We start from the raw sequence: 12965 nt of genomic DNA on the forward strand, positions 1-12965 counted from the left end.
AATCTACAATTGCAACTTAAGACAATGCAAAACCAAAAGCAATTCTAAATGAGATCCTATCTTTTCTATCTAATTGCGAGACTATATGAAAATCTTGGACTTAAGACTTTAGGACTAATTGACAATGGGTCAGAGCAATGTTTGGTACACGAGTGCTATCCATAGCTTCATTTGCACAAAACCAAAGTTTAAGATGTTTTATGATGCCTTTTCCATGAAGACGATAAGAATATTGCAAGGGACACCTACTAGAGGGCTCTCATCAGAAGCGAAAGCAAAAGTTAAGAAGTATGGGAGTTGGTTCATCCAATTTCCACAATTCACGTATATTAGAGTAGCCTGAAGTACAGTTTGTCCTAAGAGACTTCAAAGCTACCCACCCAATAAGGTAGTTTTGATGGAGTTCGCTAGGCAACTTGAGCATTATGACAAGATGATGAAACTTAAGGATGAGGCAGGGATTACCTTCTCATTTGGAATAGACAATGATACTTGCCCCAATCTTGTTGCCTTTGCAGCTGTAAAGAAAGAGTTAGAGCGATATCATCTAGGATGGTATAGAGTAAGAAAAGGATTTAATCCTAATGGTATAGAGTAAGAGTAAGGCATCTCATGAAAATGTATTCAAGCATATTCCTACTATAGAAGATTTTTAGGCCAATGCACATCATGACATTCATGTGAGGAAGCTAACTTTCCTAAGATTGTCAGTGGGCATGATGAGGGCAATCAAATGGAGAGGCCTTGATATTCCCAATCAACTGGAAGATGATGAAAATGTGCTAAGAGAAGATTATAATACAGTGGGTGGAACATAATTTGGTCCAGTGAATTGGGATGATCATCAGGATCCTTCCTTGGAAGTAGTTACAAGAATAGTTAATCTACAACCTGAGTCATGGTACAATGAGAAGTTAAGGCAATTACAAAGTCAGAAGGTACACCTTACTTATGAGAAGATGAAACTAGAGGAAGAAGGTCCAGCAGAGTCAGTCAAACAGAAAGGTGAAGGTAGTAGCTAGCAATAAAGAACAGTTAAGAGAAAGAAGAGAAATTTGGAGGTTGATAAAAGTAAAGAACATTAGGAGCCTCCAACAAAGAGACAAAATCTAGCACCGTCAAAGGAGAGCATAACTGAGGTTAAAAGCCAAGGGGATAATACAAGTGGACAAGGGGTCATGGTAGACGTGAGCTCTGATTCAGAATCAAGTGGTTACAACAACAGTACCGAGTACTCTCCTCTCTCGGAGAACCAACATAGAGATGATGTGACAATCACTAGTGAAGAAGAAGATAGGCCAATTGATATTGAGGAAATAAGCCAAGCGCCCAAGGCCATTGGTGATGCTTTGCTAGTTGAACTGAATCTAGATTTAGGGAAATGCACTGCACCACTATGGTTGAGGCAAATGCTTATGCCAAAAGATGAGGTGATGACTGTCTAAGTGGTTGAAGATATTCAAGGGTTAGTGGAAAAGGAAGATAGTGAGAAACAGAAAAAAATTGCAAAAATGGTGATAAAGGTAATCAAGAGTGATGGTGAGAGTCACCAAAAAGTTCAGATTGCTATACCAAAGGTTAGCAAGGCAGTAGATGAGATTGTAACCCAGGAGTATGAAATAGTAGAGCATAACTTGGGAAGAATCATGAATGACATAGAATGTGAGGAGATCCAAGAAGGCATGGTTTCAATTAGAGAAAGGTTGAGGAAGGCAAACAAGAGGATTGTAAAGTTGGAGGCCAAAAAAAAGTATTGGAGAGATTGCCAGCCTATCCAACAATTGCATCAAGTAGCCCTTCCGCAAGACAACAAGAGCAACAAAGAAGAGATATTGACTCAGCCGCAAGAAATCAAAGATTGGATCAATGATAAAATTCAAGATGGGTGAAATTTCTTTCCTTCTTTTATCTCGACGTTGAGGTCATTGGTGGCTATGAGAGACAAATTCAAAGCATTCGAAGGGGAGTGGAAGGATTTCTTTCTAGTCAAGGACTTAGCCATTCCTAGGCTACAGGCATTTATCAAGCTACTAGAGAGATATTTGGAGAGAACCAAGTTGGTAGATGGAGGAATAAGTACGGTGGAGTCTTGGTTTGTTGCCTTGACCATCAGCTTGAGGATACTTGAAGAGATACGAAATGAGATTACACAGCACAACCCAGGCGTTTACACTTCCATTTAAACCATGCTGGGCAATGTTGGGGTTGCACTTGATTTTGAAGATATCAAAGAGGAGAACGTCAATGAGATAGAATTTGGATCAGGACTGAATGAGTTAGGGAAGGTTGTGATCAAGAAGAAACATTTGGGCACCCTTGCCTCCCTCAATGCCTTTATCAGATATGCAAAAGAATATGAGAAGGATCGTGAGAAGACACTACAAACAACAAGCAACATCATGAATTCAGCTGAGCTCAAGATGATGCATACGCTTTGCCCTCCCATGAAGGAAGTCAATGACAAACTAGCAAAGTTCATTGCCTTGGTTAAAAAGATGAAAGAAAAGGGTAGAATTATATTAGAGGATCATTTGATGTAAGCCCAAGTGGCAAATTCTCCTTCTTGGGTAGGATAGTTGTTTGATTCTGATTGGCTACCATTTTGGTGCCTTCTCATTAGTTGCCACTTTTCCTTTTTTTCATTGGTCCATTGATGAGGTGGCATCTTCTCATTGATCGATGGGGTGACAACCCTAATGAGGGTTTCTGAGATTCGATCTAGATCGTTGATTTTACCTCTTAATCTCTACTGTTGGTTATAATTTTGGCCCCTATATAAGGCCATTTTCTCTCATATGTAAAGGGTTAAAGAAAATTGTTGCTTGAGATAATACCAAAATTGCTTATCTTATTATTGTTGTGACTTGCATGGTGATTAGGGACACTTCGTGTTATTACATGGTTTCTACTTCCAATAGTTAGAGTTAAATTTCATTGAAGTTCTTAAAGTAGATTTTATTCAAGAAAGTTTTTAAGCAAGAGTAGAAATAGATGGATGGCTGTATGGTGATATTAGTGGATGTTTGATAGGGATCTATAAACTAGGCCACTAGCATCCTAGCGGCTGGTTAGGAAGCCTTGCGTGGTAATCTAGTATTTTTCCCTTGAATCTTTGCATCTATGGAAGTAGAGCCGTTGGTAATTTTTCATCATATTTGATCCCCATCCATTTGCTAATCTTTCCATTGATAGGTGTAGAGGTAAAGCAACGAGTAGTGTAGTAGTCGGAGTTCATTCTTAGAAAGCTAGAAAAGGAGAAGCATCATTGGCAGATACACCCTCCATCAACATCACCATCAACATTATTTGGCACTCATATACTTTACAAAACCAGACACCATTACCATATCAACGAGAGTTCGACAATCCTTGAATTAACAACGTAAGTCAGCCTACGTGATTAACCAACAAATCACATTAATATAACTGAGTTAGTATCCACAGGTGTAAGGAACATTGGAATTTTTCTCATGTCTTCATGAGTATTTACTTTTCAAGAGAGGGTTGAGTGTTTGATATTTCGTATCAAGTATTCAATTTGTAATGTCTCCTTCTTCGATATGAAATTAATAATAGCAATCAAGATAAATTTAAAATAAATAAAATGTAACATTAAAATAATGACATAATAATCCAATAATAAGTAAATAAGCGATAAACTCAATAATATATATTAATTATAATATATTGAATATTGTCATATGTATATATATCCAATATGTAAATTAGAGATTAGTCAATGAAGACATATAATGTAAAATCATTATTATATAATTTTAATATAATTATTTTTAAAATGATGTATATTATCATAATATGAATTTGAAATATATAATCAAACAATAAATAAAACAATATAATGATTTATGATAAAGTATATGTATATTTAGAAATACATCTATGAAGTTATCCTCAATATAATAATATAAATACTTGTATATTATATTCAAAATCTAAATCTAAATTAGTCAAAATATTAAATTAATATTGAATATATTAAAACAGATCTAGTATAAATTATATTTCACAAACAACCAAATGGATAATCGTGACTTTTTACCCCAGACACATATATTAGAGAAAAAAACTTACATTTGTTTGATGTACTTTGTTATTTTGAGTTTTGTTGTATTGTTGTCTAAAGACTACTTTTCTTTTGGGAGGGATGATGTTATCGGTAACATCTATAGTGTAGTCGACGGGTAGAATAAGTATCCGAATGGGCGCGTGATGCTTGAGTCACCCCTTCAGGAAGGTCTATGTACACCGTCTGAAATGGACTTTGGATCATCATGGGAATCATTGTAATCATTGTATTCAGATTGTAAGCATTGAGTGCATATATGAATAAAGCATTTGTTTTGTGTTGTATCGTGCTATACTACATGCATTAAGTATCTTTACCCTGTACGATAAACAATCTTCATATTTAATACATTTATAATGGTTCTAATCAAAAGTTGAAATTTTTGTTTCAAGTAAGATGATATCCAAGTTGTATTATAAACACAGAAGTTTTGCATTGCTTGAGGACGAGCAATTTTGGGAAGGGCACACTGTAATGTCCCCTTCTCTGATATGAAATTAATAATAATAAAGATAAATTTAAAATAAATAAAATGTAACATTAAAATAATGACATAATAATCCAATAATAAGTAAAAAAGAAATAAACTCAATAATATATATTAATTATAATATATTGATTATTGTCATATGTATATATATCCAATATGTAAATTAGAAATTAATCAATGAAGACATATAATGTAAAATCATTATTATATAATTTTAATATAATTATTTGAAATATGATGTATATTATCATAATATGAATTTGAGATATATAATGAAATAATAAATAAAACAATATAATGATTTACGATAGAGTAGATGTATATTTAGTAATACATCTATAAAGTTATCCTCAATATAATAATATAAATACTTGTATATTATATTAAAAATCTAAATCTAAATTAGTCAAACTATTAAATTAATATTGAATATATTAAAACACATCTAATATAAATTATATTTCACAAACAACCAAATGGATATCATGACTTTTCGGCCTAGACACATATATTGGAGAGAAAAACTTAAATTTTTAAGGGGAGACTAGTGGGGACAAAAAAAGAATTCACCGATAGAAATAACTAGTGAATAGTTCTTTCCAATCAATGAGAAAGCAAGATACAGCTTTCGAGAGGCATCAAGATGAGATAGAGAGATCTGACAGAACAGCTATGATAAATTTTAATAGAGGATATCAGACAGCAGTTGACCCGTCAGCTAGCAGTTGGGAAACAGAGGAAAGGAAACAGCGAATTACCTTGGATAGCATCAAATCAACGGGAAAAAAGAAGAGGAATACTGGATTCCGAATCCCACAATACAAATCGCTCTAGTTAGAACAACTTCCTTTAATCAGTCATATGTACTACATACAAGATTATCTCGTAGCATTCAGATAGAAATCTATTTATTTACAATCGATAGAGTTCAACCATTAAGATTCTGAAATTCATGAGATAAACTTTATTAACGATTAGAGGATAATGCATATCTGTAAATTAAAAAAAAATTAGAATTACAAATATTTGAATCTCTAAAGGATCTAGTGGTATATCTGAGGTGTGCATATGTGAGGATTGATAAAAGATCATAAATCCCATACATTCATTGTGACAAAATAAACAGTTGGGCACAAATGATAAATATAAAGAGGCCTTTTGCAGTGGGAACTCTAAGAATTTTGTACAAAACCATAGTGTGATAACCAGGGACATTACACAATTTCTATATGTTATGTAGTGGTACAAAACTGACATCAACACTTACCTATCTTGGAATCTACCTACATCGAGTGGATTTACTTTGCCTTTCCCATCTTAAACAATAATTCACTTGTATATTGATAATTTTCTTAATCATTTTTCCAAACTTCTTTATCAACTGTATCAATAATTTGATATGTTTATAACTATATTAATCCTACAGGATGGTAAGATCATGTTCTGATACCACTGTAATGTCCCCACTATTAAGAGTTAGTTAGGGACAAGTAATTCCTACAAAATAATGGTTAGAATCACAACAATAACAAAACTAATCATATTATTCTACCCTCTTAAGTTAACCCCAATCTTAAAGACGTCTCCAAGTTGGGCTTCCTAGCTCATAGCTACCTTGCCATCTTCTCGGAAGCGCACCCCTTAAGATTCTTCTTGGACAGGCATCTTGTATCCAAGGCTACTCACATATGCATATGTTGACAATGTAAGAATATTTTGCCACATCGATTATCAGCTATGGCAAACAATGGAGATCTTAATATCTAAATGCTCCATACTTTGATATTGATTCTCGGTCATGGTGGACAATGGAGATCTTAATATCTCACATGCTGCATGGTTCAAGTTCATTAATATCCATGGTGTTGACCTGATAGGTCAACACAATATCATCCAATAACCATCATTTCTTATATAAGAAATTATATTCATTATTCCAAATATAACTCGTACTATGTTATTACTAATACTGATGTAATAAACTTTTATAACATATACTAATATGAAAACAAAAGATCACATATACTTACTTCCCTTTTCCCTTTTCTATAAAACATATTATTATTATTTCAGTTTCCTAAAGATAGCTTTTTTTAATGAATAAAAATATACTACTTCCATATTACATACTTTTAAAAAATACCCTCCCTATAATTTCGGGATCCTTATTTTGTAATTACGTGGGCTCCTTTATATAAGCGTGATTTTTTCATTTATGGTTCCAATACTAACCTTAAATTTTTAATCTTCCTCATTCTTTTCTGTATGATATTCGATTGGTCTTTGTTTTGCTATATATATTATTTCATTCATGTTCGATGCTGACTGTATGATGCTAAGGATTCGTTTCTCTTTCCCTACACTCATGCATAGACTTAAATATGTACTCCAAACTGATCAAAGGGTCATGACCTTTGATAGGTCATTGCCGACATAGGATTTTAAATAATGATATTAGTAATATTAATATATTTATTACTTTATTTTAATAATCTTTATTATTTATTTTAGTGAATAGTTAATATGTTATATAGTGAAATGCTTTAGTCCTTATTTAGTAAATAATTGATTTCTTAATTATTTGAATAGGGATGTTGATGATTTGCGTTTTAGTGTCAAATGTCTATACTAGAGGTGGGATACTGCAAATGGACACCAATCGAAACATCATTACAGTCCCTGATGACTAGTTACAATATCACTCAAACTATATAAATATGTTCTCTTGTCATAATCATTACAAATCAAATACTGTGAACTGATAAAAAATAATCATGACAATTTCCTTGGCTTTCTTAAAGTCCGGAACATACAAATGTTATATCAAACTAGATAGGTACAACTATGTAAACTTCAAAAATCATTGTAGTCTGATATACTTATTTACTAAGTCCAAAATCAATATTACTCTGCTCAACTTCTCTCGGTGCAATACTGTAACATCAGAATGCAAACAAAATATAACATGAACGAGGAATTTTTATACCTTCCTCTAAAGATATAGACGGTAGGAAATCATCCAATATAGAGCATTTGTGTCTGCAAAATTTAATTTATTCATTATTTCCATCAGCAATATTCATTCCTTAGTGCCGGTTCATTACTTTTCCATTCTTTGTCATTCACGTCCTCTTAGTCACCCAATGTTCTTTTTACAATTTCTTTCACACACCATTCTCATCATACTTAGCATACACACACGCACACGCACAAACACAAATATATACAATATTAAAACCACACCATGCCAACTATTTTTTTATCGACTTAACATACTCAGATTTATCAATAATGAAATGTTGTTCATCCAACTTCCATCGTTTCGACTTTGTCTGTTGGAAGAACTGATTTTGATTTGTTTTTTTTTTCCATGCGGCAGCCATGAAACACGAATATATATGATTACAAAATTGAAAATCATCATCCTGCTTCACTTGTAATTGTCCTGCTTGGGTGAGTGCCTGATAATGCAAAATCATAAACAAATGTTTCAAACTTATTTTTTCATAAACCTCCATTAGTTGTTGTTAAAGAGTTTAGAATATTAATTGAATACCAATGTCGAAATCCACGTTGTCTTACATATAAGCAACGAACGCAATAATTGCCAATTCTGTTTCAAGCAAACTTTTGAGATTTCACAACCTCTATTATCGAGTGTAGAGAATTTTCAAAAGCACAATGTCTGTGCAGGAACTATATGGATTTTTGCAAGCACCTGAAGCATGGTATGCGAGATTGGATAAACATTTGTTGACTTTGGGATTTAAGAAAGGTAATGCAGACAGTAATATGTATTTGATAGTTAACTCTTATGGTTTACTAATTATTGAAGCATTTGGGGATGATATTATTTTTGGGGGTAATAATGAAGCAAGTAATAAGTTTTTCTAATGAGATGAAATATGAATTTGAAATGTCTATGATTGGTGAGATGAAATACTTTTTGAGATTCCAAATAACACAAACAAAAGATGGTATCTTCATATCTCAGACTAAGTATCTTAAAGATTTTTTGGTAAGATTTGGCATGAAGAATTGCAAACCAGTTGGAACGCTTATGGTTATAGGATGCAAATTGACTAAGAATAATGATTCACCTAGTACTATGTAAACTAGATATAGATCAATGATTGGTGACTTACAGTATTTGACTCATACAAGACTAGATATTGATAATGCAGTTAGAATTGTCGCAAAGTATCAAACAAATCCTAAAGAGACACACTATAAAGCAGTAAAAAGGATTTCCAGATATTTGAAGGGAACATTGGAATTTGGTTTATGGTATGACAGATCTAATGATTTTACATTGTATGCATATACTAAATTTGATTGAGAAAAAAATGTAGATGACAAAAAAAGCACAAGTGGAGGAGCATTTTTCCTTGGAGGAAGGTTAGTATCTCCGCTGAGCAAGAAGCAAGATTGTATTTCTCAATCTATAGTAGAATATGTTGAAGAAACAAATAACTGCAATTAGATAATGTGGATGAAACAGATGCTAAAAGATATCGATATTACATTTTCTAAACCTACTATTATGCATTGTGATAATACAAGTACAATAAACATGTCTAAGAATCCGTTTTACATTCTAAGACTAAGCACATTGTAATTAAGTATCATTTTCTACGAGAGAAGGTCACTAAGAAGGAAATCAGATTGGAGTATGTGAGTACAAAAGAGCAAATAGAAGATATATTCACTAAATCATTGGCTAAAGACACCTTTGAGTGTCTCAGAGGTATGCTTGGGGTAATGGCCCCACCTAGTGCAGAGTAATTGATGCAGGTTTGCATCAGTCAAGTATATTTAGACCTAATTCATTCATCTAGATGTGATGCTTGGTATTGTTCCTTATGGGGAGCAGTTGGTGAGCAGAGCTATTTCTAGAGCTCTTATGTAATGTTTTTGACATAACAACATTTGTTGGTACTTGATATATATTTTGTTGCCAATTGACTTGATCCAATACAAGTACTTTGATGGAGATCATCATCAAAGAGAGAGTATTTTAGAAGGACAGTTGATATTTGGCATATTGACACCTTTGCGATTGATGTCAAAGGTGGTGAAGGGGTAAAATAAAAAACCTAAGTGAAAGGAAACACAATTGATCGAAGAAGATTTTTTGTAGGATTGTATAAAAGTTTTTAAAGGTTGTTATGTTGAGGATATTCAGAAAATCATATTCCATTGTCAACAAGTTACAAGGTTACTTTTGGATTGATGGTTTTTCACCATATGTTGCCATTAATGCCAAAGGGGAGATTGTTAGGAATAGAGGTCTTGTTGGCACTTAGATGTATTGCTTATGTGTTGTATTGGTGACTAGTTTTGTCATTAATAACAACATATGTTTATGTGATACAAAAATTTTGTATACTGTAAGATGATTGTTAGCACAAGGAAGTTGGTGTATGACAAGTTAAGCTATGCGAGCTTAGATTTGTGTAAAATAATGCATATAGAAACCATGTCTATGTTCATTGTATCTTATGTTCAGTTAAGGATGAGTTATAGTTTGTTTGGTGAAGACTGCCAATAGACAAATGTACAGAGATTATTGATAGACGGTAGCATTTTTGTTGTATCTTATTAGTGAGGTGGAATTAATGTCAATGAGCTTGGATTATGGTAGAAGGCTTGTTTGTTAACTTATGTTCTTGATGGCAAAGCACTTGGATTATTTTGGAAAGGTTGTAAGTTGTAACGTGTAGTGTATTTAATTGAGTAGCCGACAGTATTGAGGAAACATATTATTAATCATTGTAAAACGTAATATTTGCATTGTAGCATTTGGGAACTATCTTGTAATATTTGTAATAATGCTTATAAAGGCATGTATGCCCGAGCATGGACCTATGTAATTAATTATATATTGGGGAAGCCTTAACAAGCCGACCTAATTAATTATTTGTAAGGATATAAAGGAAAGATGTTTTCCTTAGTTGGGGATCATCATGTATGTATCTATGTGGTTAGTAGATGAGAGCTTTCATGTTGGATAATTAGAGCAGAGCAGTGATTGTGTTAGGTGATTGAGGTTAGCTTCAAAGGAACTATTTTGGAAAGTAAGTTGTAGATTAATTTGTTCATTCTTTTGGAGATGTTATCCTGAAGGTTTATTCTTCACACTTGCTAGAGCATTTAGGCAATGGGTCTACTTGTTTCCTATCAACCTTTAACAAGGTTGGAACCTTCTAACAAGGGTTCAAGGTTCCTAACAAGGATTTGTCCTCTAACGGGGACTGTATTACTAAATGCATTATATTTGACTCCTAACAAGGTCACATCCTTTCACAAGGGACTTATTTATTAGTACACTATCTTGTGCATGTCATCCCCACCAGGGTTTTCCCTCTGATCAAGGGTTTCCTTAGTCAACAAAATCATTGTGTTATGGTGTATGGTTTCTTATTGTTGTGCATCATTGTTTTAATTGTTGGAGTTCATATTTATAAGTTTGGTTTTAAGTTTAATTGGAGACAACTGATTCACCTGGCACCACCCCCTCCCCTCGCACCCCATCCCCCGACTCCCTCTCAGTTGTGTGTGGACTTTACTTTTTAACAATTTCTTGAGCAGTGTTATGATTCAGTTAAATGTAATTGTTTCAACTATGTTTAAAAAAATAGCACTAGAATGTTAGCTTAAATTTGCTTTAACAAGTTTATTCTTATTCATATTTAATGCACACTTCTTTATGTTCAGTAGTTAGTTTTTACTATATTGCATAGAACTTTTAGCATGTTAGAGATAACTTTTCCACATATCAATAAACGTAATCAGCTAATGATTCCAAGTGAGCTTATGTATAATTGGTTTTTGTAAATGTTTCTTATAAGCAAATAAATATTTTCCAACTCTTAAGAGTTCCATGCCAAGTGTTTGTATTATTGTCTAGTTGTTGATAGTGTACATTTTCATGTGTAAGTCATATCTATGCATCTGAAAATACAAAAAGAATTCCATTTTCATATTAGTTAGTTGATTAATCAACTTAATAATCATTTGCAAGCATTTTGAGCATATTTGATATCCGTCCAAGAAAGAACATTAAGACTGATAAACACACCTGGCAAAATTTAAGATTGTATGCATTGTGCAATGTGTTCCACAATAGTCCTTGAGTCTAAATTTAGCAAGTAAGATCACATTTTAGCGAGGGATAAGATTTAACTAGCAAAGTTCCTCACATATACTGCAAAATTTCATAGACAATACAATTAAAAAGTACCTCTCCATGTTGTAAAGAGGTGGACGAGAAAGGAAACAACATACATTTCAGCAACATCCCTTGGAATACCAGCTTCTTCACTACATTCTTTTATCATATTTTCTTTGCAAGTGATCCCTTTGGGCTGCATAATTGTAAAAATTGGACTGTATTAAATGCAAAAATAAAAGTCCTCATGTAGAAAATATTATTTTATTTATTCATTTTTTAACCAAAAATAAAAAGCTACAACTGTCAAAAACTAATCTTCTTGGCAATTTATACAATTCTAAGCTGAAATTTGATTAAAATTCAAGGATAAAATAACGAATAATGGATGCATACTTATCCAGTGATGTCATGACAATGCCATAGAAGTAGAGAATTAGATTGCACTACCAAAAAGCTACTATTTGCTCAAAATCAAGAAGAAGAATCTCTACAAAGGACAATGAATGGCGTATACTTAGCGATTTGCATTATTTAATATCCAAACATTTATAAAATATAGGCAAATCTATGGAAAGTTAATAATTATTGACCTTATATCATAATTGAAAAATTTCAATGAGGAAATAACTCAGTTGACCTAAAAACTCAATGAGAAAATCAGCAATAAATTAACCACTTCTATCAAACATTTGAAAATACATGACTTCTTAAAATATTGAAAAAAAAACATAGGTATACACCAAATTAGTAGGATATATACTAATTTGAGATTTCCACCATATATAATCAAAGTTTTCAGTTAAATATAGAGCAATTAGAATTTAGGAAAGTAGCAATCATACACCAAAAAAACAAGTGCAACATTTGAATACAATTGGTTCAATACATGTCGAAGTCCAACTCCACAAACCAACTAAAACCTATGAATACATATTAGTTTCAAGTTTTTGTATCAATGATAATTAGAAATCATAAATTGCATCTACAACTAAATCTCTAAAGAGATGGTTGTCATTGCAGGGGTGGTGCTAAAGTAGTTGCAGCATCCTCAATAGATGCCTTTTCCATAGTGATAGGTGCCTCAATGGAAGCCTATGTTAGATTTCCAAGCTTGTGTTCCCCCTTACATGTTGCCACTTTTGCATCCAATTTATTCCCCTTCCTCTCCAACTCAGCTAGGTAATCATCAATAAATAATGGGTCCACATCTATAT

General features: G+C 32.8%; 1 protein-coding gene across 1 annotated transcript in view; it reads right to left on the reverse strand.

Moving 5' to 3' along the window:
• LOC149576263 (nudix hydrolase 20, chloroplastic-like) overlaps positions 1 to 11943 on the reverse strand; it is a 105195-nt gene extending 93252 nt beyond the window's left edge. Inside the window, exon 1 of the mRNA XM_089813888.1 lies at positions 11865 to 11943. Within this exon, the coding sequence (XP_089670014.1) occupies positions 11865 to 11917 (53 nt within the window). The 5' untranslated portion in view covers positions 11918 to 11943. The remainder of the gene's footprint in view (positions 1 to 11864) is intronic.
• Positions 11944 to 12965: the final 1022 nt, after the last annotated feature.

Source organism: Cupressus sempervirens, chromosome 1 (genome assembly GCF_028749045.1).
Source record: "Cupressus sempervirens isolate cs-2001-9-10 chromosome 1, ASM2874904v1, whole genome shotgun sequence".
NCBI lineage: Eukaryota > Viridiplantae > Streptophyta > Pinopsida > Cupressales > Cupressaceae > Cupressus > Cupressus sempervirens.